Source organism: Natator depressus, chromosome 11, assembly GCF_965152275.1.
Source record: "Natator depressus isolate rNatDep1 chromosome 11, rNatDep2.hap1, whole genome shotgun sequence".
Taxonomy (NCBI): Eukaryota; Metazoa; Chordata; order Testudines; family Cheloniidae; genus Natator; species Natator depressus.
Genome location: NC_134244.1, coordinates 8,438,589 through 8,466,392, shown reverse-complemented (window position 1 = coordinate 8,466,392; position 27,804 = coordinate 8,438,589). Strand labels below are relative to the sequence as shown.

Sequence of the window (27,804 nt, the reverse complement as noted above, 5' to 3'; positions counted from 1 at the left end):
CCGTTTCTTCTATCCCTCTAGCAAGGTAGTTTGTCAGATCCTACAAACACATGCACATCAGCAACTTTATTCACATGAGTAATCCCACTGAAGTTGTTGGGATTATTTTTGTGAGTAAATGTCACTCACATTCATGCCCTAAGTGTCTGCAGCTGCAGGCTCTATTACAGGGATGCACATAATGTAGTCCAAGAGTCAAAGAAAACAGCAGCATCCTTAAATGCAGCCCTTGTAGTTCAGGGTAAGGATAAGCTAATCAACGAAAGATTTTTAGTTGATTAGTTTATCCTTACCCTGAACTATAAGGGCTGGTGCACTCAAACAATAGCCCTTGTCATTTTGATAACTGTAGCCTTCTCCTACCTGGCCTCTCTGCCTGCCTCTCAGGTCTCTCCAGTCAAGGCAGACCAAAATCTATCCATTTTTCTCACCAGTCCAACCTTTCACCTCCCTCGCTGCTTGAATCTCCCATTTGGCTTGTGTCTCTTACTTTGTAACGTTTAAAGTCATCTTCCTCTGTAATGTCCTTACTACTGAATATTGCCCCATGCTACGTGTTAGCTCTCATTTTGTCCTCTACTCATTCCCTACACTCTTCCCCGTTGCACCATGCAGCTCCTTTCCCCCATTCTCTTTCAGTACTTTTCCCATGCTGGCCCCAATGCCTATTTAGGTTTATGCATCCATCTACATCACATTTGAGCACGTTAGTTTCTGCCATCTGGTTCTTTTTCTTGACTTCATGGTCAAGTGCCCTTTCTCTCCACCTTCAAATTCCTGCTTAAAATTCCCCTTCAAGTAACCCTATTTCTATTATCATAATTAATACCTTCACTGACCCTTCATCCCATTTGCCACTGCCCTATGTTTTATTTAGATTGAAAGCTCTTTGGGGGCAAGGAATGCACATTATATCTTCTATAGAGTGCTGCATAAATTAGTGATTGTATCTAAAAGTATTATAAGTTTCTATTCCTATAAATCACAGTGGAATAGAAACTTATTATACATTTAGCGACAATCACTACTTTACGCAGCACTCTACAGAAGACAGAAGTACGGTAAGTGCTCAGCTGCAAAGTACACACACATTCTATGAACTTTGGCCTAATTCTTTGATGGAAGGGGAATAAACAGCCATTTGACTTCTATAATAAATCAATTTCTCTCACTGGAGCCTTGAAGATTTTGAAAGTTGGAATAAGCAGAGTCTCCCTTAGGAGATAAAGTGTTTGGAAGTTGCTTCACATCACCTTGTGCACTATTAAGAAGATATATGCAATCACACGATTGTAGATTTATGGCACTGAATCTCTAGGGCATTTAACCTATTATAGTTTGGAGGAATCTGGCTAGTGGTTAAGTCGCTCGCAGTTATTGCGACATCCCTGAATGAAATCTAGGAACCAAAAATTGCCCATCTCCCAAAAGGCCAATGATTCAGTTACTTAGGTACCCGGTCTCTAATAGTGGGAAATGCTGTATGCTTCCAAGGAAGGTGTAAAAACCTGAGAATGCACCTATTTGTGCAAGAAAGAGTCTCTTCTTGATTTCACAGGGGGATTCCTTGAAGCAGTAGGATTGAGAGTCTTTTTTTTCTCTCCCACCATATTTAGAACACAGCAAAATTACCCATTTTATCAACACATAACATTATGCTAAAGTCCTGCAAAACTAAGCAAACAACTTTTCAGTGCTTACCTTATACAGGAAGTGGTACAGCCTTAAGTCTGACAACTTCTTTTGCTTGTTGTGTGTGCACTCTGCTATTGTTGAGTTCTGTAAGAGAGCTGGTGTAACAGTTATATTGGTAACAAACTTTGCAGCACATAGCCTTATGGAATTTCCTTGTCTGGACTCCCGCTTTTTTTTTTAAAAAAATCCCTTAATAAGTTTGTATTAGCATTTTGGATTTGCAGTGGCTTAATCTTGACGTGATGTCATACCAAAGACTTGCAATAGCTTCTTCAAGAGAACTTTATAACAATGACAAGTTACATTTATGGATTCCAGTAATGTAGTGAAATCACAAAGAAGAGTGAACTCCAGGCATGGTTATGGCTGGAGCCAATAATTTATATTGAGTAAGATTTGAGAAGCATATTAACTTCCTAAAGTATGTATGTATTTCTGGTAATTAAACAAAATGAGGGAAAGAACATCACTTGTTACCATTGTAGACCTGATTAGCCTTTCCACCTATGCTAAAGTGTGGCTGAAGTGTTGGATTTGTGCATAATCTGTCACTTTGGCCTTATCTAAAAATCAGTGTATACTTTAGGAAGTTATTCCTCAGAGGCTTCACTCAGAAGTGCAATAGCTAATTGAAATGCTGGAGTTCACAATTAAGAGATACCCCTGGGGGAGACTTCCAAATGGGACGGTCTCTGAATACAGACTTAGTTAAAAAGTTATTTTAAGGCAGAGGTCCCTAAACTGTGCGGTGCGCCCCCCCAAGGGGGACATGGACGAACATTCAGGGGAGTGCGGCGGGGGGCTGGGAGGGAGCACCACCCAACTCTGCTCCTGGTCCCAGCTGCTGGCTCTGTGCCCGGGGCCCTGGCTGCCAGCTCCACGCCCGCCCCAGCTGGGTCTCCAGCCTTGGACCCCTTACCTCTGTCTGTGTCTCTCCCCCATCCCAGATCTGCGACCCTGCTCCTGGCCCAACTCCGGGTGGGAGGGGTGCAGACAGGATAAAGGAGGGTGTGGCCCTGAAAAGTTTGGGGACCCCTGTTTTAAGGGCACTGAATGGTTGATCTTCTTGACTGCTAAGTGGACTCTGAACTCTATAGTAAAATATTTATTCCACTATGTAAAAAGAATATAGTTGAAATCTTACTTTGTTTAAAAAAAAGCCCAGAACAAATTATAGTATTTAATATTAAACCTCATCTTTTTATTTTTCATCTGTATTGTAAAGCTAGTCTAAATAAGGAGTTGGATTGGAATTGAGCCCTGGGTTAAATTTTTGACTTTGTCACAGACTTCCTCTGTGACCTTGGGCAAGTCACTCTCTCACAATGCCTCTTTCCCCATCTGTAAAATAGGGGTAACAGTAGTTCCTTCTCCCACCTTTTGTCTTGTCTGTTTAGACTGTAAACTCATCAAAGTAGAGACGGTCACAGCACCTACACAAGGGAGCCCTGACTTTGGCTGGGGCCTCTAGGCATGACTCTGAAATAAATAAAGAATCACAATATATGTAAGGAACACAGGCCTGTGCTTCTGAGGTGCTTAGTACCAAGAGCCACATCAGACTTCATTTTGAAGTTCAGCAGCTCTAAAAATTAGGCCTTGTATCCTGGGAAATGTGGTTTGAGTTTAATAGAGCCACAATTTAAGAACTAAAATTGCATCCTAAGAACATTGAAATTTGTAACAGAAGCATTCTGGCATTGCAAGCAAATGTGATTTAGTGGAACCAAACCTCTGTAGGGACTGTCAATTAATTCTAAATAGGTGGGGAGGTTTTAAGGGTAATACTTCCTAATCCCCCTTGCAAACCAATGTTCATAGTGTCATCCTTTCTCATGCAAGGAACCCAACAGCAATATTTGCATGAATAAGACTATTCACTGGAGAAAGGGCTTGAAGCATAAGTTCTCTCATGAGGTTCACCAAAAGCTGTCATGTATGTATACTTCCAAACAGTGCCACCACTATAACATCTGGCTGCCCAACATGAAATCCACTCAAACAGTACCATTTGCAATGGGAATTCTGGGTGGAAAGGCTGCAGGATTGCATGCATAAGATTTTGAATTTTATTTAAAAAACAACAAGTAGGAAAAACTTTAACAGAAATTCTTTGTTTCTGTGCACATGAAACATACATGTTGGGATGAGAAATTGCTACAGTTCTAAAGCTTTGATTCTCTTAAAATCTGAAACTTTTCTAATCAGCATATTAAAAACAGAGGAAAATGAATTAGAAGACCGGTGCTGGGAAATCAGATTGTATAGTTCAATTAGTTAACACTCTATTACAGGAAACCTGAGCTTCTCATCTCCTTGAGAAATCATGTTCTAGTAAATATAAAAATAGCTATTTAATGAACATATAATATGCATTTCCTGAAATTATTTATTTTTTCCCCTGTATTTCCTGAAATTGTTTTTTAATTTTTCTATTATGAAATACCAATGGGGCACCATTAATTCAAAAGTGTATTCTGTGCTATGGCTAACACTTTGTATTTTCCCTTCTAGGGAAAAAGCTCCCCTTCCCCCACACTCCAAGTTGTCCAATTTGCAGTTAGATTGTGTGGTAGATACTAAGAATGAAATGACAAAAGGGCTCTAAAAGCAGCAGCCATTTTTTGTTCTTTACTACTGCTTTGGAAACAGTCATTTGAAAAGGTTCTGAATTTATTTTTTTATTCGGCACTGGTGCAAAAAAAGGTGGCACTTTCTTTTGGAGAGGAGATTTTATGTAGATCTGCAAGTGCATTCTGTGTGTGGTTAACCTGTTGCCAACTGCAAGTATGTCTGGTTTTTGGATTTTTTTACTTGAATGATCTGCTATTTAGAGATGGGAGAGTATCAGAAGTAATTGGTGTAGGTCCCTCTTTCCTTCTCTCAAATAACCACCAACATTTAGCTCAGCAGGTTTTGTTATCCAGATTTATTTATGAGGGGTAAATATTTACACAAAAGGTAAAACTGAGATCAATATTTAATCCTAGGGACAAATAACTTGCTCAGCAATGTTTCCACTATAGCCATTAATTTCAGAAATGTAGCAGTTTTCCTTTGGAATCAGCGCTCTAAATGGAGATTATGAAGTACTCATGAGGGGCACAGTACAAAGGCACACTTGCAGACAATGCATGCCCAAGAAGTTTACAGTTTAAAATGCAGACACTGATAAGGCAAGACTTACTGGGAGACACAGAAGAGAAGGCGGTTAGAGCATTAAATATATTTTCTAATCAAACTTTCTTTTCCTTCTCACACTCTTCCTTAAAAATAATGGAATGGAGAGGTCAGTTAACTGCTTGTGGGCCTGTTGTCAGAGTCCTCAGAAATTATTTGAATTAGGAGATTAAGGAGCCCTGATGATGCATTGAGATTGCAAGGTCATTTAGCAGTGGTGCCCAACCTTACTACATGAGAGGTCCACATAACCCTAGGCACAACCTTGTGTGGGTAAAACAGATTCTACATATTTTAGTAAGATTTAAAGTCACCTGTATTTATATTTTAAATTCAGCCTGTTTTGTATATAGACAGGTTGTTTCTATGTACAGTATTGTCTATTTAAAAAAAAAGAAATCAGTCAATAAAATGAATATCAGGATGATAGAAAACAGGAAAAAAAAACCCAGTAAAGAACAAATAACCGTCTCCCTAATCACAAATAAAGAGTGCACTTTCTGAGTTAGTGAGAAGTCTAAGGTGATTTCTCAGCAACCGGTTTGTTGAAGTTTGGCTCAAAGTTAGAGACACTCATCTGAAGTACAGCAGGCAGGTGGTCGTCTGTTAGGAGCTTAGACTTATTCTGCTTCATAACTGAGAACTTTTGTTCGCAGATGTTTGTGCTGCCGAAAATTGTGCACATTCGTCGAGCAAATTTTGGAACCGATCATTGGGCAGCAGTGAGGAAAACTCCACCAGTTTCTTTTTGTGAAACACGTCTTTTAAATAGCAGTTAAATGGCAGTTCAGTCAATTCCATTTGCAGAGAAACAAGGACATTATCCACGTTAGCAACAAAAGGGTTTTCAACAGATAGATGTCACTTGTGTATGACTTGAATTCAGAAAATCTGACCTCAAAATTCTGATCCAAGAGGCCTAATAATTTTACCATTTGGGCACAGTTCGGTGTGCACCTTTGTATTCATCAGACTTTCCCTGTGTTTCATGTCGCAGTCTCTCTCGATGTTATATTCCTTCCATACTTCAGCTGTTTCTTTACAAATCAGACCTACTGATTTGTCTTGATGGGGCACAAAAAAGAATTGATTGGTCCACTTAACTTGAAAAACACAATGTTCAATGCCCACATTCTGTTTTTTGTCGGAGGCATTTTCGCATCCACCCGTCAAATGTATTGCATCTGGGACAGGCTATAGCTCATCTGCGCATGTCCAAAGGCGTCTTCCTGAATTTTTATAGCAACAATCACTAAGGAAGTACGTACTTAATTGGTCTGGTTAGTCTACAGCTGAGCTGCGGTTATTATTTACAAGATTGCGCTTATATGAAACGTGACACCACTTATTTTTTTTAATTAAACTCATTTTTTATCACAGTTTCCGATACTTCCTTGTGTAAACTACAATGATGTAAACATGACAAGAAAACGCTAATGAATTGGCGGTTAGTATATTGTGTTGAAGCAAGCTGTGGGCCTTATGAAATGCTCTGGTGGGCTGTGTTCGGCCCGCAGACTGCAGGTTGGGCACCCCTGAAGTAGTGCACAAGAAACAAAATTGTAGAAGGCACGAATTCAGTTCAGCCCCAGTTTTCCATTTTTAGCCTTACTTTATTCACGTAAGTAGTTTCAATGATGATAATAGGACTGAAGTAAGGCAAGGAGGATTTGATCCATAATTGACCACATAGGTATCAGGATGTCTTCCTTTCTGACTGTTTGCACTAATATATGGAAGAAATGTAGCTGTCATATAGCATTTTCATCAGTAGATCTCAAAACAATTTGAAAAATAGGAAAGTATAACCGTCCCCATTTTAAAGACGCGTGAACTGATGCATAGAGAGGCAAAGGGACTTGCCCAAGGTTACCCAATAGCCAAGCCAGGAATAGAACTCAGGACTCCCGAGTCCCAATTCAGTGCTTTTTCCAGTAGGCCACATTACACCATAAAACATTAGGAACTCTAAACATGCTTCGAGTTGGTTAGTTCTTCAAAGTGAAACCTGCTGGTCCTGCTAGAAAGAAAAGATACACTCATTCTTAAGCAGTGTCCTCAAACTTTGTGTTTGAGGAGTGTTTAAAAATATGAATAAGGAAACTAGATTGCAATGTAGCTATAAAATTTAGCTTATTTTGTATAAAACAGATTAGCACATTCTAACAACACCAGCTATCAAAATTGCATTACAGTATTGGTGAGAGGCTCTCAGACATGTATTGTTCACTGGATTTACTCCGGTTTTACAAATGATAAATATGAAAGGGCTTTTTGTAATCCAGTGTAACATGTAATCTGGTGTCTCCTCCACTAACATCAGAAATAAATTGAAGTTTTTGCATATTTTGTATTCCAAAGCTACTTTCATGTAACTTGTTTTTCCTTAGCCTCTGTACTTCTGTCTTTTATTACGTGATTTTAAAAGTTAAAATAAATTGAAAAGAAATCTAATAATAATCAACAAGCTTTCCCATAATCAAGGCAGCATGTGATGGGGCTGAATTAAGGCCTGATCCTGTAAACACTTATTTGTGAGTTTAGTCCCGTTGACTGCAGTAGTGCTATTTAGTAGGTAGCACTAAGCTCACTAGTATAGTCGTTCAGGACCCTACACTGCACTGCTGGTTTGTTTGTTTTTACGCAAAGAGAATATTTTTTGTTGCAAACAAAATATTCAAAAAATCAAAAATGATTTTTTTTTATTCCAAACGGTACCTATGCAATAATCTGAGCTTGAGCTACTGTGATCTCCAGAGTGAGGGTAACACTGTATACTGTGCTGCATAGTTTCATTTTGTGCACCCTATTTGTTACAAACTGTATCCTGAACTATTTTACATGTGTAACTAATGAAGGTATGAAGAGAGATCAATAACAGCAGAGGCAGAGAGAGACTGAAGTATAAGCAAAGGAGGAAACATGTGTGTTTGTTTATTTGAAATGTAAGGCGAGATGGACGGTTGATGTGAGTTGAAGAGATACGGGAAGGCGGTTCCAGGTGACAGGAGTTGCAGAGAAGGAGGCTATTGCACTAACAGCGGAGAGATTGTTTGAAGGGGCAAAGAAGAAGGTAGTGCTTAATGAGTGGAGGGAAGGAGCAAAAGAAGTAGAGACAAATAAGGGCCACGAGGTTGCCTGGAATAAATCCATGGAGGTTTTTTAAAACCAGGACAGCCATTTTTAGCTAGTTTTGGAAATGAATAGGGGACCCAATGTTTGAAAACCTGTGGGGGTACGGCTCCATATGTCTGAGACCCTCTCTGAATGCGGGAGACTGGCATAAAGTGACTGAATACCGAGAACTCTACGAAACAAGAACTTGGGTTGGAACATGGTAGTGAAATCTAAGATATTATGCAGCATTTCAGAGGGGAAAACAAAGAGGGTAGGTTGATTATAGGAGGTTGTAAGAACAAACAAAGGATTATGCAATTGGATCATTCCTGACCGCTATTACTCAGCCAGCGTGTTTATGAACACAGAAAGACAGTCTTACAGGATCCTTCTGTGATCAGGATTTTCTTGTGTATTAAAGAGTTCATTAATCCTTGAATCTAGTGCAGCATCAGTTTTCCTTTTCTAACAACGTAGGAACAAACGGCAACTTGACGGAGGTCCAAGTTACTTCGTAGTTTCTGTGTCATGGTATTGCCCTGATCCTGCAATCAGAGCTATGTGAGCAGACCTGTGTGCCTGTGCAGAGCCTCATTGACTTAAGTATGGCTAAATATGGTTATAAATCCTGCACTTCAGGCACCTATGTCATACTATGTGGATGAGCACAATATAAATACCAAAATGTAGGTCTGAGAAACTGGCCCTTTAGAATCTAATCACTGTGCTTGCAAAATGCCATCTTGGCCCAGAGCAAGCTCAGTTGACTCTGTGCAGCAATCAAATCCTTTTCTGGAAAGTGGCTTCTCCTCAAAGAAAATTGTGTGTAACCATGTGTTGCCACTTACACTGTGTCCTTGTGATCTCACCTGCATGGATGAAACTTCATGTCTGTATATGGTAATAGTTGGACAGAAAGCGGATACTAAGAGAAGATACCTTGCTTCCCTGGTGCAAAGCGTTTTTTTGGGGAACAGATCCTCACAAGCCTCATTCCACTTCAAGAGATGGCTCATCCCAAGTTGAGGACAGAAATAAATCTAAAGAAGAAACTCTTGCAATGTGAGGTAATTTGGATAAATGCATTGCCAGCTTTGTCACTGCTCTGATTGAAAGAGGAGTTTAATATGGTTTGTCCTTTGCCATTTAAAAAAATATTTCCCTGCACTTACCCGTTATTTTCACATTGCTTGTTATGGGATTTCCCTGCAGCCTCTAGTAGAATTGTAGCTAATAACATAGTGAGCCTGTTAGATTATGTTGCCTGTGAAGCAATACTGGATGCCTCTATTAGTTCTTCAAACAGGAAGATAAAAAGAATAAGTCCTACTGCTAAAATGATCTTGAATGATACTACTACAGCTGTATACTTTGAGTGAGGCTCAAAAACTTACTAAGCAGGTTCCAAAAACTTACTAAGCACCTATTAGCTAGACTCAGCAGTGTTTCTCAAATGCAGCCATCAGGGGCTTTTCTTGTGGCCACAGCCTGCTGAGCGATGACGGGGGTGAGGGGAGGGAGAGAAATCAGGGGCCCCTCAATTGGGACCACCAGCAGGGGTTGGGCCCTGCCCCCCTTTGGAGACAAACAACAGAGGAGCAAGCAGACAGCGAGTTCCCCACTTTCCAGGGGCAGTGGGGTTAGGCTTCAGCCCTTGGGTGATGGGGTGATGAGCAGGCTCCACGGCATGGTGGTGGGCTCCATCCCTGGGCTCACCACCCCTCCCCATCACCCCTGGTCCCCGCTGCCTCCTCCAGCTTTGGGCTGCGGCTGCCTGGTTACAGGCTTTGGCTTTGACCCTGGCTCACTGCCTCTTCCCCCCCCCCCTCCATTGCCCCTAGCCCCAGCTGCCTTCTCCGGTCCTGAGCTTTGGCCACGCGGTGGTGGACTCCATCCCCCAGCCACAGGGCTTTGGGCTTGGGCCCCAGGATCTGGTCACAGGGCTTGGGTCCAAAGGCTCTGGCCACCACCCTCAGCAGCGTGATAGTGGGTGCCTCCCTGACTCCTCTCACACAAACACCCATCGCCCCTGGTCCCCACTGCCTCCCTACCCAGAGCTTAATTTGTCCCCAGGCTTGCTGGGGCTGAGCAAATCTACTGTGAAAATCTGATATTTGTATAAAGAAAAGGAGTACTTGTGGCACCTTAGAGACTAACCAATTTATTTGAGCATAAGCTTTCGTGAGCTACAGCTCACTTCATCAGATGCATACTGTGGAAAATACAGATGATGTTTTTATACACACAAACCATGAAAAAATGGGTGTTTATCACTACAAAAGGTTTTCTCTCCCCCCACCCTACTCTCCTGTTGGTAATAGCTTATCTAAAGTGATCACTCTCCTTACAATGTGTATGATAATCAAGGTGGGCCATTTCCAGCACAAATCCAGGGTTTAACAAGAATGTCTGAGGAATGCGGGGGGAGGGATAAACAAGGGGAAATAGGTTACTTTTTATAATAACTCAACCATTCCCAGTCTCTATTCAAGCCTAAGTTAATAGTATCCAATTTGCAAATTAATTCCAATTCAGCAGTCTCTTGTTGGAGTCTGTTTTCGAAGCTTTTTGTTGAAGGATAGTCACTTTGAGATCAGAAATCGAGTGACCAGAGAGATTGAAGTGTTCTCCGACTGGTTTTTGAATGTTATAATTCTTGACATCTGATTTGTGTCCATTTATTCTTGTACGTAGAGACTGTCCAATTTGACCAATGTACATGGCAGAGGGGCATTGCTGGCACATGATGGCATATATCACATTGGTAGATGTGCAGGTGAACGAGCCTCTGATAGTGTGGCTGATGTGATTAGGCCCTGTGATGGTGTCCCCTGAATAGATATGTGGGCACAGTTAGCAACGGGCTTTGTTGCAAGGATAGGTTCCTGGGTTAGTGGTTCTGTTGTGTGGTATGTGGTTGCTGGTGAGTATTTGCTTCAGGTTGTGGGGCTGTCTGTAGGCAAGGACTGGCCTGTCTCCCAAGATTTGTGAGAGTGTTGGGTCATCCTTCAGGATAGGTTGTAGATCCTTAATAATGCGTTGGAGAGGTTTTAGTTGGGGGCTGAAGGTGACGGCTAGTGGCGTTCTGTTATTTTCTTTGTTAGGCCTGTCCTACAGTAGGTGACTTCTGGGAACTCTTCTGGCTTTATCAATCTGTTTCTTCACTTCCGCAGGTGGATATTGTAGTTGTAAGAATGCTTGATAGAGATCTTGTAGGTGTTTGTCTCTGTCTGAGGGGTTGGAGCTAATATCACTTTTCACAGCAGAGTTAGTAGCTAGCTGGGAAGCTGTGAAAAGTTATATTAACATACAAGTATCACTTTTCACAACAGCAGACTTACTGGCTACCAAGTCTAAAAAACAGAAAAGAAAAAGAAAAAGAAACCACAACAAAAAAGAGAAGAATGTGCAAAGCACCTGATTTGTGCTGCTATTCTGTTTAGGTCCAATAAAGAATAGAGACAACTATACATTATTTTTACTATTGAGTCTGCAAAAAACACTACATAAATAAATTGCAATGATTTGGACATGTATATGTGCATATTTATTTGTTTTTCCTAAAGTTAATTTAAGTATTTTAGAAAAACTTGTCAGAGCGGCCACCAGCAAAATTTGTTGGCCGCACTTTGAGGCCATCAAAATATTTGTTGCGAGAAACCCATAGCTAGAGAACTACATCACTAAGCTAGACGTAGATATGCAATTCCAGTACCTGTTTTTGCTACTGCTTGCTGCCAAGCATGAAACTGACAGGTTTAGTGACAGTTTCACTACTGGCCACAGAGTTATGAATAGTTGCATTGAAAGTTTCCACTCTTGTTAATTTCACTTTGCTACCACTCAGTAAAGCTGTGAGCAGCAACAGAGGCAGTGAAGCTCTCTGGCTACAGACTCAGATGATGTAATTGCTTTATATGCAAACCACATTCAGATTTGTATTGCACCTCTGATCCATTGGGATGCCAAAGTGCTTCATATCCTGTACACGGGAATAGCCTCTCTCACCATTAAGATACGCAACTGTTTCACAGCACACAGTAACTGTGTACACTAATAGTAAACAGGAAGTGAAGTGTAGCCCCAGTCCCTTCAGACTATAAGGAGGATGTGAGATTAGCAGCATGTACTATTAATAAGAGGTTTCAGAGCGGTAGCCATGTTAGTCTGTATCAGCAAAAACAATGAGTCCTTATGGCACCTTAGAGACGAACAAATTTATTTGGGCATAAGCTTTCGTGGGCTAAAACCCACTTCATCAGATGCATGGAGTGGAAAATACAGTAGAGAGGTATAAATACACAGCACATGAAAAGATGGGGGTTGCCTTACCAAGTGGGGGGTCACTGCTAATGAGCCAATTCAATTAAGGTGGAAGTGGGCTATTCTCAACGGTTGACAAGGGGTGGAAATCACTTTTTGTAGTGCTAATGAGGCCAATGTAATCAAGGTGGTCCATTTCAAACAGTTGACAAGAAGGTGAGAGTATCAGCAGGGGGAAATTAGTTTTTGTAGTGATGGAGGGAGTCTCAACCAAGCAGACATCTCCTCCCTACAACACCAACAAGGAGAGGAATCTGTATTTTAAGGGCCCTTGACTCCTCCCCTTTCTCAACATGCTTTGCCCTGGATAGTGACAGTCAGCCCTCTTCTTCCTCCACTGATAACAATGGGGGTCCTTCCTTTTTTGCTCTAGGAGCAGGCCTGCTAGCATCATGTCCTGAGATCAAGAGGATAAAACTTTCCAGAACCTGCTTTTTATTCCTTTGCTTCATCCTTAAACTGAACCATTCTAGTCTTTTAGCACTGAAGACAGGTAGCTCTGATCGCCTTTTCTCAGATGTCCAACCTTGGAACCATAAACAAAACAAAGATTGGGAGAGCTAGCATCTATTAACCACGGACTTATTCTGTCCATAGATTTTTCTTTTTCCATATTGGCAGCTTGCCTCTTCCATAATCCTTTACTTTCCACTTAGATTTAATGAAAACGTAAGGGCAAACTTTTGCATATGAGTGGGGGTTTTTTGTTTTTGGCTTGGCATGTCTATCTTGGCAAACGAAAGGTTTCAGACCCATTCATCTAGTTAGCTTTAGGATATTTCCAGATCCTCAGTCATTAAAGAGAGTGATAACATATCCTCTTTTTTACTTTGTAATTATTATATTCAAAGCAGATGCCCTAGGAGTAGATTTCACTTAGTCCTGCAGCAGGGCAGATGGTTCCCTAGAGCACTAGCTATTTAGTATACATTCACACCTATGACTACTGACTGATATTTTCAAATGTGCTTTGCCTGCTAGTCTGTAATCTGTAACCTTAGGATTTCCACCTTTAGCCTCCTTCTCAATTCTTGTTATTCTGGACTCTGGCTAACACCAAGAGTGTCCAGTTGAAAAAGGCAGACTCAGTTTCACAAATGGTGTATCTTTTAAACTGAATGGCTACCACTATTGAAATTATCTGTGCTCCCATAAAATAAGCAGCCTTTAAGCATTAGCCATGCCCCAACAAGAAAAGGGTTAAATCTTAAAAAAAAAAAAAAAAAGAAAAAAAAAAAGGGTAGTTGAATGCTCTTGCTCTCTTTACACCAAATACAGTGATATCTTGTGGCAAATTAGGTTAAAGTATTATTTTGTTTTCTCCAGGTCTACCTTGACTCCAGATGCCTTTGAGCGTGGCAGTCTAAATTCAGTCTGGGTTACTTCTTGTGGCCCACTTTTAATCTTTATGTTTTATCCTCCCAACTTTGTATCAGACACAGGTTACAAGAGGTTGTAAAACAGACCTAGCCATAGTCCCTGTGGTTTTATTTCTGTACACCTTTCCTAGACAAAGCCCATTGTCTGTTACTTCCCTTTATTTGCCATCTTTCAATCACTTTGCAATTCACAGAAGTCTTAAATTCAAACAGTAGTTTTTAAACTTTTTTTCTGGGGACCCAGTTGAAGAAAATAGTTGATGCCCGTGACCCAACGGAGCTGGAGATGAGGAATTTGGGGTGCAGAAGGGGTTCTGGGTTTGGGGGGGCTCAAGGCTGGGTGAGGGATTTGGGGTGTGGAAGGGGGTCAGGGCTCTGGGGTGGGGCCGGGGATGAGGGGTTTGGGGTGCAGGAAGGGGCTCAAGGCTGGGGCAGGGAATTGAGGCGCGGACTTAACTCCGGCAGCTCCTGGTCAGCGGCGCAGCCGAGGTGCTAAGGCAGGCTTCCCGCCTGTCCTGTACCGTGGACTGCACTGTGACCTGGAAGGGGCCGGAAGCGGCCAGCAGCAGGTCCGGCTCCTAGGCTGAGGTACGCAAGCAGCTCTGCGCGGCACACCCCCACCCCCAGCTCCCATTGGCCCGTTCCCAGCCAATGGGAGTGCGAAGCTGGTGCTCGGGGCAGGGGCAACACGCGGAGCCCCGTGGCCCCCCTGCCTAGAAGCCAGACCTGCTTCTGGCCGCTTCCGAGGTGCAGCATAGGAACAGGTAGGCACTAGCCTGCCTTAGCTGGGCGATGGGATTTTTAACGTCCTGGTCAGCAGTGCTGACCAGAGTTCCTAGGGTCCCTGGCTGCTGAGCAAAGCGATCCAGTGCCTTACATGCCGCGACCCAGTACTGGGTCGCGACCCGAACTTTGAAAAACACTGGGTTCGGAAAGGAAGATTTTGTGAGTCAACATATCAAATGCTTTACTGAAGTCCAAATATATTATAATCAGTGTGTTACCCCAATTGACTAAAGAAGTGGTGTTGCTGTGGAGTTCATTAACTGACATAAGTTAAATGGTGTTAGTTTTGGTGGGGCAGGCAGAAAACAGGAACGTTTTGTATCATAGGGCTGCATCAAACTTCTGACACTATTTTAAATTCTCCCTCACTCTCATTCGCAGACTGTACCAAGATGAGACTGGGTCCCTGACTTTTCGGGGGGATCTCCCTGGTATTGCTACCCTTTACAGAAGACAATGGATTTGGCAAGAACCCAAATGTAGGGATGAAAAGGAAAACTGCAATGTGCCTATGGAAACCTGTACCACAGAGCAAGCCTTTTCCATGCGATCGGTTCAAACATGCCTGCAGCATCTGCAGAGGGTTTGTTTATCTTTATGGGGGTCGGTGCAATAGCAGCCTAAGTGACTTCTGGCGGTACAATATAGGTAAGTGTGTCCCTCCACTGTACGACTGGATGCAGAGTCACACATGGATCCCTGTGAAATCGGAGCCACTCCATAGCATAACAAGTCTCTAGGCCACCGGCTTCCAAACTTTAATTGTTCACCTGCTACCTTCTTAAAAAACTGTAAAGTGAATAGATGGACTGTCAAGTTCACATTCCACAGTTTGGGAATGGTAGGATTTGCCATATTGATCCATTGAAGCTGGTATTCTGCCTCTCGCAAGTGCCAGAGCTGAATGGTTGCGGTGTAGGTGAAAAGCCCATAATGCACCTACCTAATTATGCAATGGGGTGCACATATGTTCCTGTTGTCATTACGCACCAAAGCATCGGATTTGTTTTCCCTTATTTTAAGCTAAAAATAATGCTCTCCTTAAAATACTCTGATTCAAGTTACATATTAAAAATACAGATAATTACGGCAACATTTTAGTACAAAAACACCTGGATATTGTAAGGCTGAATTATCAAATTTGCAACTTTCATTACAAAGAAATTAAAACAAACACTTTTTTTGTGAAGTTCATTTAACACCCCAGTGTTTTGTGCTCCTCATTCTGGCCCAGTCAGGGTCAGTTCACAAGCATGAATCCCAGTGCTATGCTGAAACTGATGCTTGTGGGATACCAAGGCTTTGGTGTACAATACATAAAAACCAGTAACAATTTTAACTCTGTTCAAACCAAGAGAGAGATAAAATTGTTTGCCAAATAGAAAAGTACAAACCTATTTTGTGGGAGGAATTAATTCAACCTTCCATGCTAATAGAAAAAAAATGGTGAATGAACAATCCAGTTAAAGTTGTTTACATTTTCACCTTCCCACACCAGTCAATGGGAAAACTGTGTTTGATCCCAATATCAGTCATGGCTCATTTTGGAAGTGCAGGCAGAACCAAAGATGCCTCCTTCAAAGCATCTCATCTTCACCCTACTGCTGACTTCCATGTGGTTTGTGTGTATACATTTTAGCGCTCCTTTTGTTTCCTAGCAAGCAATGAATGGGAAAAACTGGATTGTTCAGAAGATGGCCCAGAAGAACTGGAAGAACATTCAATGGTGGCTTATCAGGTGAGTTTAAATTAGTCCTGCTCCTCAATAGATGTTTTTCTTTGGTGCTGTGGCACAAACTGTTTCGTTGCTGTGCCCTGGGAAACAATTTGTCACCTTCCCCCCAAGACATGGCTGCATTTCAGGCATGATATCTGTATGTGGTTTGTAAAATGTTTTGATAAATAAGAATTACTATACTATCACTAACTGTATCACTGGATGATTTTTTGCTGTCCTTATACAGCACTCAAATAATAATAAAAAATGGCTTAGTGGCATTCTTGTTGACTGGTTAAGACTGGCTGTGCATTTTGGGGTATTTTATTTGGTGATGGGGGCTTTGTCGTTTTAAAATTATTTTTAGATTTTTGTACTGCACTCTGGGTGATAAATGAATATCATTGTGCTTGCAGGGCATCCTCTATATTTTCGGTGGGATGGTGGATTCTGCTTTTACGCAGGTGAAGATCCCTCTCTGGATGTATGACATTGGTATGGAACAAGATAACCAGTTTTCTTCCAAGAGACAGCTCAAATACACAGTAATTCCACAGAGGGTAATAAATAGCAAGGGCCCAGTTGTGTCCTCTGATGTACGTGTACGTACACACGCTCACATTTCCCTTTGGCTTCACTGCGAGTTTTACATGCAAAACCACAGACAGAATTTTGTCCTAAAAAATTAGGCTGTTAAACTGTCAAACAATCAATTTTCCTTTCCAGCGGGAAACATTTTGTAGCAACATTTCTGTACTCAAGGTTTTCAGCATTTTCATTAGACTCTTTACTTTTAGAGTTTTATAAGTTGATCTTTAAAAAGTTCTTTAGCAGTGAAATAGCAGGCTTAGATATGAGGGGATTTTTTTTCTAAATTATGTCCAATGTAAAGAAAAGTCACAAGTTTTTGTCTATTACGGGAAGAAAATAGTAACGTATTTTGCACTCTGAGAAACACATAGAAAGGCTGGCACTAAGGCCTTGTCTATGCTACAGGGGTAAGTGGACCTAAGTTACGCAACTCCAGCCACATGAATAATGTAGCTGGAGTCGATGTAGCTTAGGTCAACTTATGGTGGTGTCTACACTGCGTTGTGTCGACATGAGATGCTTTTCTGTCAACTTACCTTATGCTTCTCCTTCCGGTGGAGTACCGGAGTTGACAGGAGAGTGATCTGTGGTCGATTTAGTGGGTAGTCACTAGACCTGCTAAATCAACCCCCAGTGTATCGATTGCAGCAGCATCGATCCCCGGTAAGTGTAGACATGCCCTAAAAAGATCAAATAAAGTAGAAAACTACTTAAGATGAAGAAAAGGGAAAAATGAAAACAGCATTTCTTAAAATTTTTCCTGACTGTCTTGAAAGACCAATTTTTTTGTTTTGTTTTTATCACTGATTTAGCTCTAATAAAGGCAATGGGACATTAATATTCTATCCAATAATATTTTATATATTTTCCCTGGACAATATTGCAGTATTTAATTTTATATGCTGTTAAATAATTTACTATTAATATTTCAGTGCAACATTACATAAGCATATTATATTTATTTTCCCACGAGCGGTAGCATGGTTAGTGGCTGGAGGCGAAAACTGGGAGTGAAGACTCCTTGCTACTATTCTCTCCTTATTTCACTATGTGATCTTAGGCAAGTTCTTCCCTATCTCTGCCTCAGTTTCCCATCATGTAAAGTAGAAATACTCACTCACCTGCCTGAATTAATGAATCTTGAGATCCTCAGATGAAAACTCCTATCAAAGTGTAAAGCATCGTATGAAATAGGCTTCCCTGAGTCATAGCACTAAATTACTCATCAGTAAAAATTGGACTCTACAGAGTATCAGTGAAAGATTTACTTTTTTTTTTAAATTGCCCTTATTAAAAATATTCACTACCAAGATCTCAAGGTAAATGGAACTTTTGCACATTTAGACTACATTATGGTGTTACAAAAGAAGAGCATTCCCCAGCTGAAAACACAAACTTTTTATGTATAACATACAGAATGGCTGATGGTGATATTTACATTGAGAAACCTTGGTATAGGAAGTCTATAATACAGTGTAATATTTTCTTAGCTCAGAGTATGAAAAGACAACTTAGATAAAGGCGATTAAAATATGCCCTTTGGTGGCTCACTATACTGCTATGTTAGTATTATGTGTTTCATCCTTGCTATATGGTAAATACACCAGGATGACACTTAAAAAAAAAAATCAGAATAGCAATTTTAGAAGGAACAGTGTCCTCTTGTGGTCCTAGATATAAACTACACTTTGTTAAAAAAAATCCTTTTAGATTCAGCGAGATGGACTGAGTGCCGGCACACAGCAGTGGAGACTGAGGTAAGGAGCCAGGGAATGTGTGAATCAAATACATATTGATTAAACAGGTTGCTTTAAAATGTGTTCTCCAAAACAGTTCCAGTCTAGACTCCTCAGGGACATGTTGCTGTAAAGTACACTGCTTTATTTCCCTGCAATTTCAATAGCTGAGGTTTCCCCCTTCTGAAAAACTGGGATGCTACCTACCTTTGTAAAACACGTTGATCCTAGGATGTAAATGCTGAATGTTATTACCTCTACTGTTCTTTTAAAACACTTCAATCAAGAGGGCCAATATTAAGCATGGGTTGCCACTTTACAAGCGGCTTATTCTCTTAAAACTAGGATTGTTTAAAAATATTGACGATATTCATAAACCTCAAAGTTTGATGTGCTCTGTTTTCACAAAAATCTGGCAATTTTTTCATTTCTTCACTCTAAATTAGGGACTTATTTGGATGAAAGTGAATCAGTACACACAAAAACAAAAAACCCACTCCTGTTTTTGAGTGAAAACCTCAAAATGTAAACATTGACTTCTTGTTCGGATATGGGATCAGTTTTCACATCAGCACATCTGAAGATTTGAACTTTCATGTTTCAGTGCAAAAATTCATATTTCATACAATTTGGAACATGAAATCACCCAAATCAAAATTGCTAAGATTTTCACCCAGATATCACTAGATTTTCTTTTCTTAATTGGGGCAGAAAGTGGTGCTGAGATAAACCTACATAAATCCAGGATGTCTATGTCAAAGTTTGTTAAAGTGATTTTTCATTTCATTACTAAAATGTTTTCAGAGCATTGCTCCAGCTAACAGAAAGGGCCACAGCGCAGTAGTGTACAATTCCAGCATGTACATCTATGGGGGATACTTCGACATCAAAGGGATTTCACAAGAGTTTTGGGCTTTACGTTTTGGTAAGTTAAAGCTTCTCTTAGGATCTGATCCAACGCCCAGTGAAGTTAATGGAGAGCCTCCATCATGACTTCAGTGGGATGTGGATCGGCCTCTTAAGAAACCCCTTATCAACAGGGATGGTATAGAAACCTGTGTAAACCCTCAGATTTTGCTATGGTGGGCAGAATTTAATCTTTCATTTAAAAAATTTTTTTCCCCTTACATTCTGATTGCAGAGAAAACCCATTTTAGGCTGGAATTAATGCTAGCAGGGCAACGTAGTTCTGAAGGAGTCTGCACTAGTTCTCTGGGCTGAGGTCTCCAACACAATTTCAGCGAGTCCACTGAACAGAGATCAGCTGATAGGTTTTGCTGTCTACTGTCATATTTTTCACCTGTTCAAACAGGATTGCTAAAAACCTTAGGCCTCAGCTACACTGGTGATCCTCCCTGATCCCATGCATCAGTGCTCAGCCTCCACTATAGCTGTCCTCATTCAAACCTCTCATGTCGCCTGGGTAAATTGCTGTAAGTTGCAATTTGTACTGGTGCACCTTAGCCCTGTTTCAGTGGCTTTGCGTGTCTACCTCAGGCGTTCGTAGAGGTGCAGCAATATCAATGGTTTGTTACTGGTGTTAATATTCAGGGCAAGGCCTCAATGCTTGTTAGAAGTTAACCCATCTTTTGAAGACCCTATCTACCTCCCCACAAACATCCACTCTGTAAACAGAATTCAGTTCCTGAATTAGAACCCGACTTTTAATCTGCCACCCTTCACTATAAGTTGGTGCTGTTGCAAATGGCTTTTCAACTGGAGCCTTAAACTGCAAAGGAAGACAGCTATTCTCAGTCGTGTGCATCAAAGCTGCTCGACAGACAGGGTCTGCTCTGACAAAGTGTGTTTTACTGCAGAATTTTAAGCATCTCTAATTGCTGGGACTCAATGTAAAATACCATAGGGATCAAAGTCCTGCATTGGCAGGGGATGGTTTCATCTGCATATTTCATCACCAGCCTCTACTATCCTGGTTTGCAAACCAGAAAATCCCATGTTCAGAGTGACTGAAAGCATTTGTCATCTAATGGCTGTTCAATGGCTTGTTTGGAATGACTTGGTGTATCTGTATCATCCTGGGTTCCTCCTACCCATTGCCAGCAGAGGCACTAATGAGCAAGTGTGCCTGACGACTGGTGTACCCTCTCATCCCTGGAAAGCAAAGCAGTCTTTCCAGGTCAGAGTAGAAGTGCACGAGCAGAGCAGTGTTAGGAAGCCTGTGGTACCTGCTCTGTAAATAAATGACTCCAGTCCCCAGGGTTGCCCATCTGGAACTTGCATTAACACACTTCAAAATAGGTTTTGGGATTTTTTTTTTTTTTAATCACCATACTTTAGTTTTCATATATTACCATGGCATCTCATGCCGGATTAACTTGAGGGAATGGAAAGGAAATAAAACTATCCTCATAGCTACATGTTGCTTTGTTCTTTAAATATGGTTGTTCTCAGTTATCAAACATCCTTGACATCTCTGTAATGTTACCTTTTGCTTTCAGATACAGGAGAGTGGTCACAGGTATCTCCACAGTCTTGTGACACTGGTCCAGGACCCCGGCATGGTCACTCAGCTGTGGTTTATGGCACAGGCATGTACCTGTTTGGCGGACTGATGGGGCTGAGTGAACAGAGGGACCTATGGAAGTGGGACTTTACAAGCTGCAAGTGGTCCACTATCAGAACAAGGTAAACCTCATTCATTGTCATACTAAATAAATTAGTGAAAGAAAAGTGAGGCCCCACCCTATAGCACTGTATCGAGGCAAACAGAGCTTAAAGTAGTGGAAGTATTTGAATCTTTGAAAATTAGACAGAGGACTAAGGAATAGAACACCTGGAACAATTGTTCACCCCTGTAACACACAAGAAGATCTTTGCAATTTCTATGATTTCTTAGGGATTTAAGCTAACTGCATTGGATCAGGTTTCACTGTTCCTTGGATTTGAGTTTGAAAATTAGGGAAATAGAGCAAGGATGGAAAAGGTGTCGCTTCTGGTTGCCCTTATCTTTAGTAGGAAGAGGCAAGCTGCAGAGACTATGGGGCCCACGGTGGGATGTTGCCATTTTAATCAAAGTAAAAACTGTCCAGATTGAGAGGGAGCATTGCATCTTGGGACCTCTTGTCTCTGTGGATCACCCTTCCATATCAAATATGAGGGTGGCTGCAGTCTGCTGCATTTTATGTCAGGAAAAGATCCTTGATTTTTGGGCAAGTTGCCAAGGCAGCTCTTAGCTGGACAAAGTTTTGATGCCCCAGGGCCAGCAGAAATGTGATGACCATTTCCTTTTCCAACTGAAATAATGAATATTCTTGTTCTTCTTATAAGCACTAAATGTTGTCTGTCCTTGTGTTTAGCCAAGGACCTCCAAAAGTGGTGGGACACTCTTCTGTGGTCTTTCAAGACTCCATGCTGACTTTTGGTGGAGGGATTTCAAATTCTAGGCCTAACAACAGCCTGTGGAAGTACCATTTCAGTTCCCAGACGTGGGAAAAACTGGCTAGTACAACAGAGGTAATTCTTTCTTCTAAAAGGTATCACCGCATCCTGGGAATTGGTGTTGGTTTCCAGCTGACGCCAGGTTTCTCTAGGGCATCCCCCATCAATCACTGGTGTCCAAAGGGGAAAGAGCCTCAAAAGTCGCCGGCAGTCTCGAAGCAGCGTGCCCATTTTCACAGCTACTTTCGCCAGCAGCATGTACACCAACCATTCAGCAACGATGGTGGCACCGAGATAGAAATGAAAACCTTTAGCCAGCCTCTGGAGCCATTGGGCTTTTGCTCATTCCAAACCTCTTCAGACGCAGAGCTGTGCGCAGACAAAGCACAGAGCATATTTTCCAAAAATGAGCATCTCTCCCATCGCAGCTCTTCCAAAGAACAAGCTCTCACTGTCGCTGAAGTTACAAAAAACAGGAGAGGAACTGACTGTTGGCCTGAGAGACCTACAAGCGTGGCAGTTACCAACCATCCTGATATGCTGCTCCTGATTGGGGGCAAGCCTCTGTCCAGTCTCCGTGAAATCTCACTCTGGCAAATGGAGCTGAACAGCATTTAAATGACCTACACATACGGAGGGAGAAGAGAGCCATTTCCACCTGCTTCTCAGCAGAACTACCAAGGAAGTATTCTATCCAATGGCCTACTGCACATTCTGGATGAAAAATAGTCTTCCTAATACCTGACCTGAACTTCTTTTTATACAGTCTCTGTTCATGCTCCTGGTTTTATGCGGTGGAGAGACTCCTACCCAGATGCTTGTGGGATTTTCTTTTAACCCAAAATTACAGTAGATCTCCTTGCAACCCTCTCCCTGAGGGGAACCTGTTGAGCTCCTGATTCCACCCTTCTCTATAGTTGCCTTGTCTTCTGGCCACTTTCTAAGTCTTTTTTTAAGTTGGTGGCCAATTCTGTGTACAGATCATGGAACCCTTTAGGTTAGAAGGGTCATAGAATCCTAGTGCGTCCTTCTAGGCCTTACAAGCACTATTTATAGAGTAAAATGTGCCAGTTCTACCTTGACTCACACCCAGGCAACCCCATCAACATCAACACAATGTATATTGGGACAAAAGTTGGTCCTCTTGATAAATTAAGATTATGGTATTGGTTAATACATCCAAATAATGTTCAAAATTATGCATTTAAAATGCTACTGCCACAATATATTTGATTCATTTAGGGGACAGATTGCAGGTGGCGAACACAGGTCAGTGCAGACAAATGTCCAAGAATCAGACTTGAACAAAGGAAGAACGTATCGTGAAAGGTGTGTTAATGGCTACCGTGAGCAAGTCTGTGATCTGTAAACAATCACAGACCAGGTTAAAGCTCATGCATGTTACTTTCAGGAGCAATTAAATCCTTCTTTATGTAATGATAGCTAGAAGCAATATGAGAAGAGTGCATAAGGCACTGGGCCATATGGCAAAGTCTGAGCAGGTCTGAGGGTTTCCGTAAGGGGCCCTCTTGCAAACACAGAGGCTAGAAGATTGTTTGGCAAGCTGTGTATGTGTTCAAAAAGAAAGTGAGGAGAGTGCAAGGGAAGCAGTTGTGAAGATGGCCCAGAGAGGGAGGAGAGACAGCTTGCTGCAGAGGAAGACTTGGAAATTGTTAATAAAAAACTGCCTGTTTATTTCTACTGCGTTCAGGGAAACAGGACTTTGTGTTCAGTCTCTGTAGTGAAACAAGACTGCATCAAAAAATATCCCTGACTCATATTACCAGTTTATCCTTCTAACTGAAACAAACCTCCAAGGTCCTGAATACTGGCTCATCGTCTGGGCCAAGCGAGCAGCAGTATTATGCTATTTAAATGGAAGATTTGGGGTTTTGGAAACAGAAATAGACCAGCATACAGCAGCCATAAAATGAGCAAATGAGGTCTTGAGTTGTATTAAACACAGGGACTGAAGATAACACCAAAAGAGTTATATTGTTCGGCCCTGGTGGTACTTGGACCCCAGTTGACTGCTTTGAGCTATACTGATCACCAAGCTGCAGGAAGCATATGTGGCCATGGAGAAGGTATAACATAGTGCTGCAAGATAGATCCTAGGACCGAGGACATGATAAAAGGCTTGGACATTTTCTTACTGGAAAAAGAGAGCTTTTAAGTGAGCTTTTTGGTTGAACAAAACTGACTGAGAAACTGTTCATGCTGACCGAGCTCAAAAATTGGGGCCAGAGTCAAGGGGAAATGCCACTTCCTTTCTAATTTCTGCTTTAATCCTTTAGCTCTGTCATTTTTAAAAAACTGTTTTCACATGCCTTAAAATAGCAAAGTGCATATCACACATTTCTCTTCTACAGTGAGTGCAAAGAAAAAAAAGAGCATCTCCATAGAACTCAGTTGTGGCTCTCCTGCAAATGCTGGGAAAAGTTGAAAGGTAAAAGTACTGAATTTACATACACAACTTATTGCAAAAGTTTTTGGCTGGATGCTGCCATCTCATGGCCTGATCCTGAAGAGTCTGGAGCACCCTCAATTGCCACTGAAGTCAAGGGGGACTCAGGATATTCAGCAATTTTCAGGAGGTTCAGAACGTGGCAAGTTCAGGGTATTTTTCTCAATTTCATGACGTTTTTAATAATGTATTTTTATGACCCCTGGATGTGTAACTTGTAACAAAGGTCAAATATAGCATAAATGAACGAGGTGCAGATATATGGGAAAAGTGTTTGGGCCCTAATTTTATTTAGGATTTATTTTAGTATGTTTAAAAAAATCCCCCTCCATCTAGTTTCATTAACTAGATGTGTCACTTCTTCAAATAGTCACAAAACTTCTGCCTGTATTTGTCAGCCTAGCCCACAGAGCTATTTGATATTTCCATATAAATTAACTACGGAGTTATTTAACTTAATGGTTAATCTGTCGCTTTCCTTATTACTGAAGTCAAACTTTTAATGATACTGGTAGCAGTGCTATCTTAATACCAGGTACTTAACCCAAATACTGGTTTGAGCAGGGTAATAACCATGGAATTATTTCAGACTGCTGTGAAGGCAGCTGGGATGTACATTAATTCCTGCATCTGGAAAAGGAACACTTGTAACCACACCATCAGAGTACAGTAGTACCTCAGCGTTGCAAACACCTCAGGAATGGAAGTTGTTTGTAACTCTGAACAAAACATTATGGCTGTTCTTTCAGAAGTTTACAACTGAACAATGATTTAATACAGTTTGAAACTTTACTATGCAGAAGACAAATGCTGCTTTCCCTTTATTTTTTTAGTAGTTTAACACAGTACTGCACTTGCTTTTTTTTTTTTTGGTCTGCTGGTGCCTGATTATGTACTTTCGGTTCCAAACGAGGCATGTGGTTGAAAGGTCCGTTCATAACCCTGAGGTTCTACTGTACTAAGCCTGCATTACTTTTCTACACTCTAATTCATGATTTTCTACAAAGGGTTTTCTAGTCTCAATCACGGACTTATTTTCACACATTATAAACATCAAACAAGGAATCTACCTCTTGACACACAGACACAGGCATGTTTTCAACCACTGATTAGATGGTGGAGGTTCCAGGGGCCTCTAGGATTGCCCAGACTCACAAAAGTCTCAAGTCTTCAGTAGAAATGTATATATATGCTATCTTTTGCATTGGTGGGAAGTGACAGGTTACGGTGCAGGCTCTGACTGAACCCAGCTCCCTAACAATTGGGCTCAGTGACATATCAGAGTTAAGCACAGGCAGAGCACAGTAATCTGAAATCAGATGCATGTTTTTATGTCAGCCAGAGTGAGCTGTATGGACTGTATTGACTTTTATCTTCTCTAGGATTGACTGGGGGAGAGGGGGATGTAGCCACAAAAGGCAGCTGTAGAACACCCCTAGATGCCAGCAGAGACGGTTCATTCGCTGGCTGACTTACTTCTAAATCTTTAAAAACAAACATGATTTGATACTGGAAGGGAGGTTTTGAAATTCAAAGAGATGGGTCACAATCACTTACAGACAGGAGCTCTCCTCTGCGGGGGCATCCGAGTGCCTTTTTGCCATGAATGTTTGTATTCCTCGCCTGCTGCCATAGCAAGCTGCAAACAGCTTGAACTGAGCCCTCAGTAAGCAATATTTGCTTTCAGCACTGCATTACTGTCACTGGAGCAGCTTTCATTTCAGTGCTTTAGTAACAGTTACTGTAGTTAATGGCTGCGGTAATGTTTTCCAGAAACCTTGAATAGTGTCACCCTTCCCTTGCTTGTTACCTAGTAAGATTTTCAATGAAAATGTTTATTTCTCAAAGGAGGGGAAAAGTTAGCCAACTTGAACAAAACACTCCATAACCCCGTTACAGCTGCTCACCCTATCTATATATGAGTTTGGCAAGGATTCAGGAACTGTCATTAGTTTAACTCTGGCCCAAGTTAGTAATGACCAAAAGTCATTACCATCTGGTGGCACGGCAGTGGTCTGTGTGAAATAATCAGTGGATTAGCTCCAGTTAGTAGCTATCACCACCATTAGCATCTTTGTTGGCAAGTCGAGTGAAGGGACTCATTTCTCCACTAGAGCTGCTCCTTAAGCACAGGGAGCAGGCCAGCATGGGAGAGGCTTGCATTGCTGCCATCTGTCCTGTATCTCTTCACTGGCTAAACATACTGTTTTCCAAGGCTTGAAACATTTCATAAGCAGCACACTCACTTTACAAAGTGAAAGGGTATAACCAGACTATTTGTATTAACCTCTTCTGGAACTGCAAATGTATTGTTATAGCTTGAAAAGTGAGACTATTTTAAAGTCTCGTATATTTATAGAATTAAGATACAAGAACAAATCTGTCCTTATTGATTTAACAACTTTTTGTAAGACGCAGTAAATCTACATTAGGTCAGAATATTCTGATTCTTTGTTTACCGTTGGCTACTCCTGAGCAACAGAAGAAACTGTGTTTATCAATATCGAGGGCAGGGCAGTTAGCTGCAAAATAGACATTTTATTGTGAATGATAAGAGACAAAAGTAAATGTATTTTTTCTCATTCAATAAAATTATGTTAAGTCAAACTGTTTCATGGTTTTGTTTCAGAAGCAGGTTTGAAAAATATAGTTGAGTTAGAGAACGTGGAAGCTTTGTAGCTTTTGCTAGAGCTCTCACTTCCTTCTGATTTAACTCATTCTTCCTTTTAGTTATAGGGCTAGAAGACAATTTTGACCTGCTCAGCTCTCACTTTTTTCCAGTAAGGGGTAAGAAGTAGTGCCTTCTTGGGAGTCATGTTCTTAAATGGATGTAGCTGTGAAAGGGGGAGAGAGAGAGCACAAAAAATAATCCCATTTATTTTGACATTTTCCTGAATTTAATTAGCAATTGGCCTGTTTGTTTTCCTATAAATAGGTCTTCAATTCCCTCAAATCCTCCCCACCCCACCCCTTTTTTTTTTTGACGTCTGCAAGTCTTTACCTTGGGCTAATGAACTAGCAATTAAAAAAGTTATATTATAAACCTCCAACTAAGCTATATACATTTAGGGACTGTGATGAGGTGTCTAGCCCACACAAGACTGGAAGGGGTTAAGATGGCCAGGTGGGCCAATCAATTCCACAGGCTGCACCTGGAGCAGGAGCCAGGGAGCAGGAAATTGATTGGGAGCAGACTCACGAGGACAGAAACAGGAGGGGCTTGTATAAAGCCCAGGAGCTAGCAACAGAAAGGGGCAGCAGGGAAGTAGGCTACAGTCTCTCCCTGGGAAGAGGGAGTTGGGAGGCGGGTGAACCCAGAGAGGGGGAAGCCAGGAAGGTGGGGAAGCAGCAAAGCAGGTCCCTGCAGGCCTTGGCTGCTGACAGAAGGACCCCTGAGCTGGAACCTGGAGCAGA

At 41.4% G+C, this 27,804-nt stretch overlaps 2 protein-coding genes across 6 annotated transcripts in view; one reads left to right on the top strand and one right to left on the bottom strand.

Moving 5' to 3' along the window:
- Positions 1 to 26,971, top strand: part of LOC141995742 (kelch domain-containing protein 3-like) — a 78,091-nt gene extending 51,120 nt beyond the window's left edge. For 3 of the 5 annotated variants that reach the window (XM_074967069.1, XM_074967070.1, XM_074967068.1), the window contains exons 2-8: positions 14,862 to 15,128; positions 16,139 to 16,218; positions 16,614 to 16,692; positions 18,499 to 18,545; positions 19,329 to 19,449; positions 20,984 to 21,170; positions 21,842 to 26,971. In XM_074967069.1, coding sequence (XP_074823170.1) covers positions 14,966 to 15,128; positions 16,139 to 16,218; positions 16,614 to 16,692; positions 18,499 to 18,545; positions 19,329 to 19,449; positions 20,984 to 21,170; positions 21,842 to 22,541 — 1,377 coding nt within the window. In that variant the 5' untranslated portion in view covers positions 14,862 to 14,965 and the 3' untranslated portion in view covers positions 22,542 to 26,971. Of the gene's footprint in view, positions 1 to 14,861; positions 15,129 to 16,138; positions 16,219 to 16,613; positions 16,693 to 18,498; positions 18,546 to 19,328; positions 19,450 to 20,983; positions 21,171 to 21,841 lie in introns of those variants that run through there. The other 2 variants (XM_074967071.1, XM_074967072.1) reach the window with 2 other exon arrangements.
- Positions 10,283 to 27,804, bottom strand: part of LOC141995743 (band 4.1-like protein 5) — a 49,815-nt gene continuing 32,293 nt past the window's right edge. Inside the window, exons 11-13 of the mRNA XM_074967073.1 lie at positions 17,910 to 17,951; positions 17,325 to 17,468; positions 10,283 to 11,345 (exon numbers count right to left, since the gene is read on the bottom strand). Coding sequence (XP_074823174.1) covers positions 17,384 to 17,468; positions 17,910 to 17,951 — 127 coding nt within the window. The 3' untranslated portion in view covers positions 10,283 to 11,345; positions 17,325 to 17,383. The remainder of the gene's footprint in view (positions 11,346 to 17,324; positions 17,469 to 17,909; positions 17,952 to 27,804) is intronic.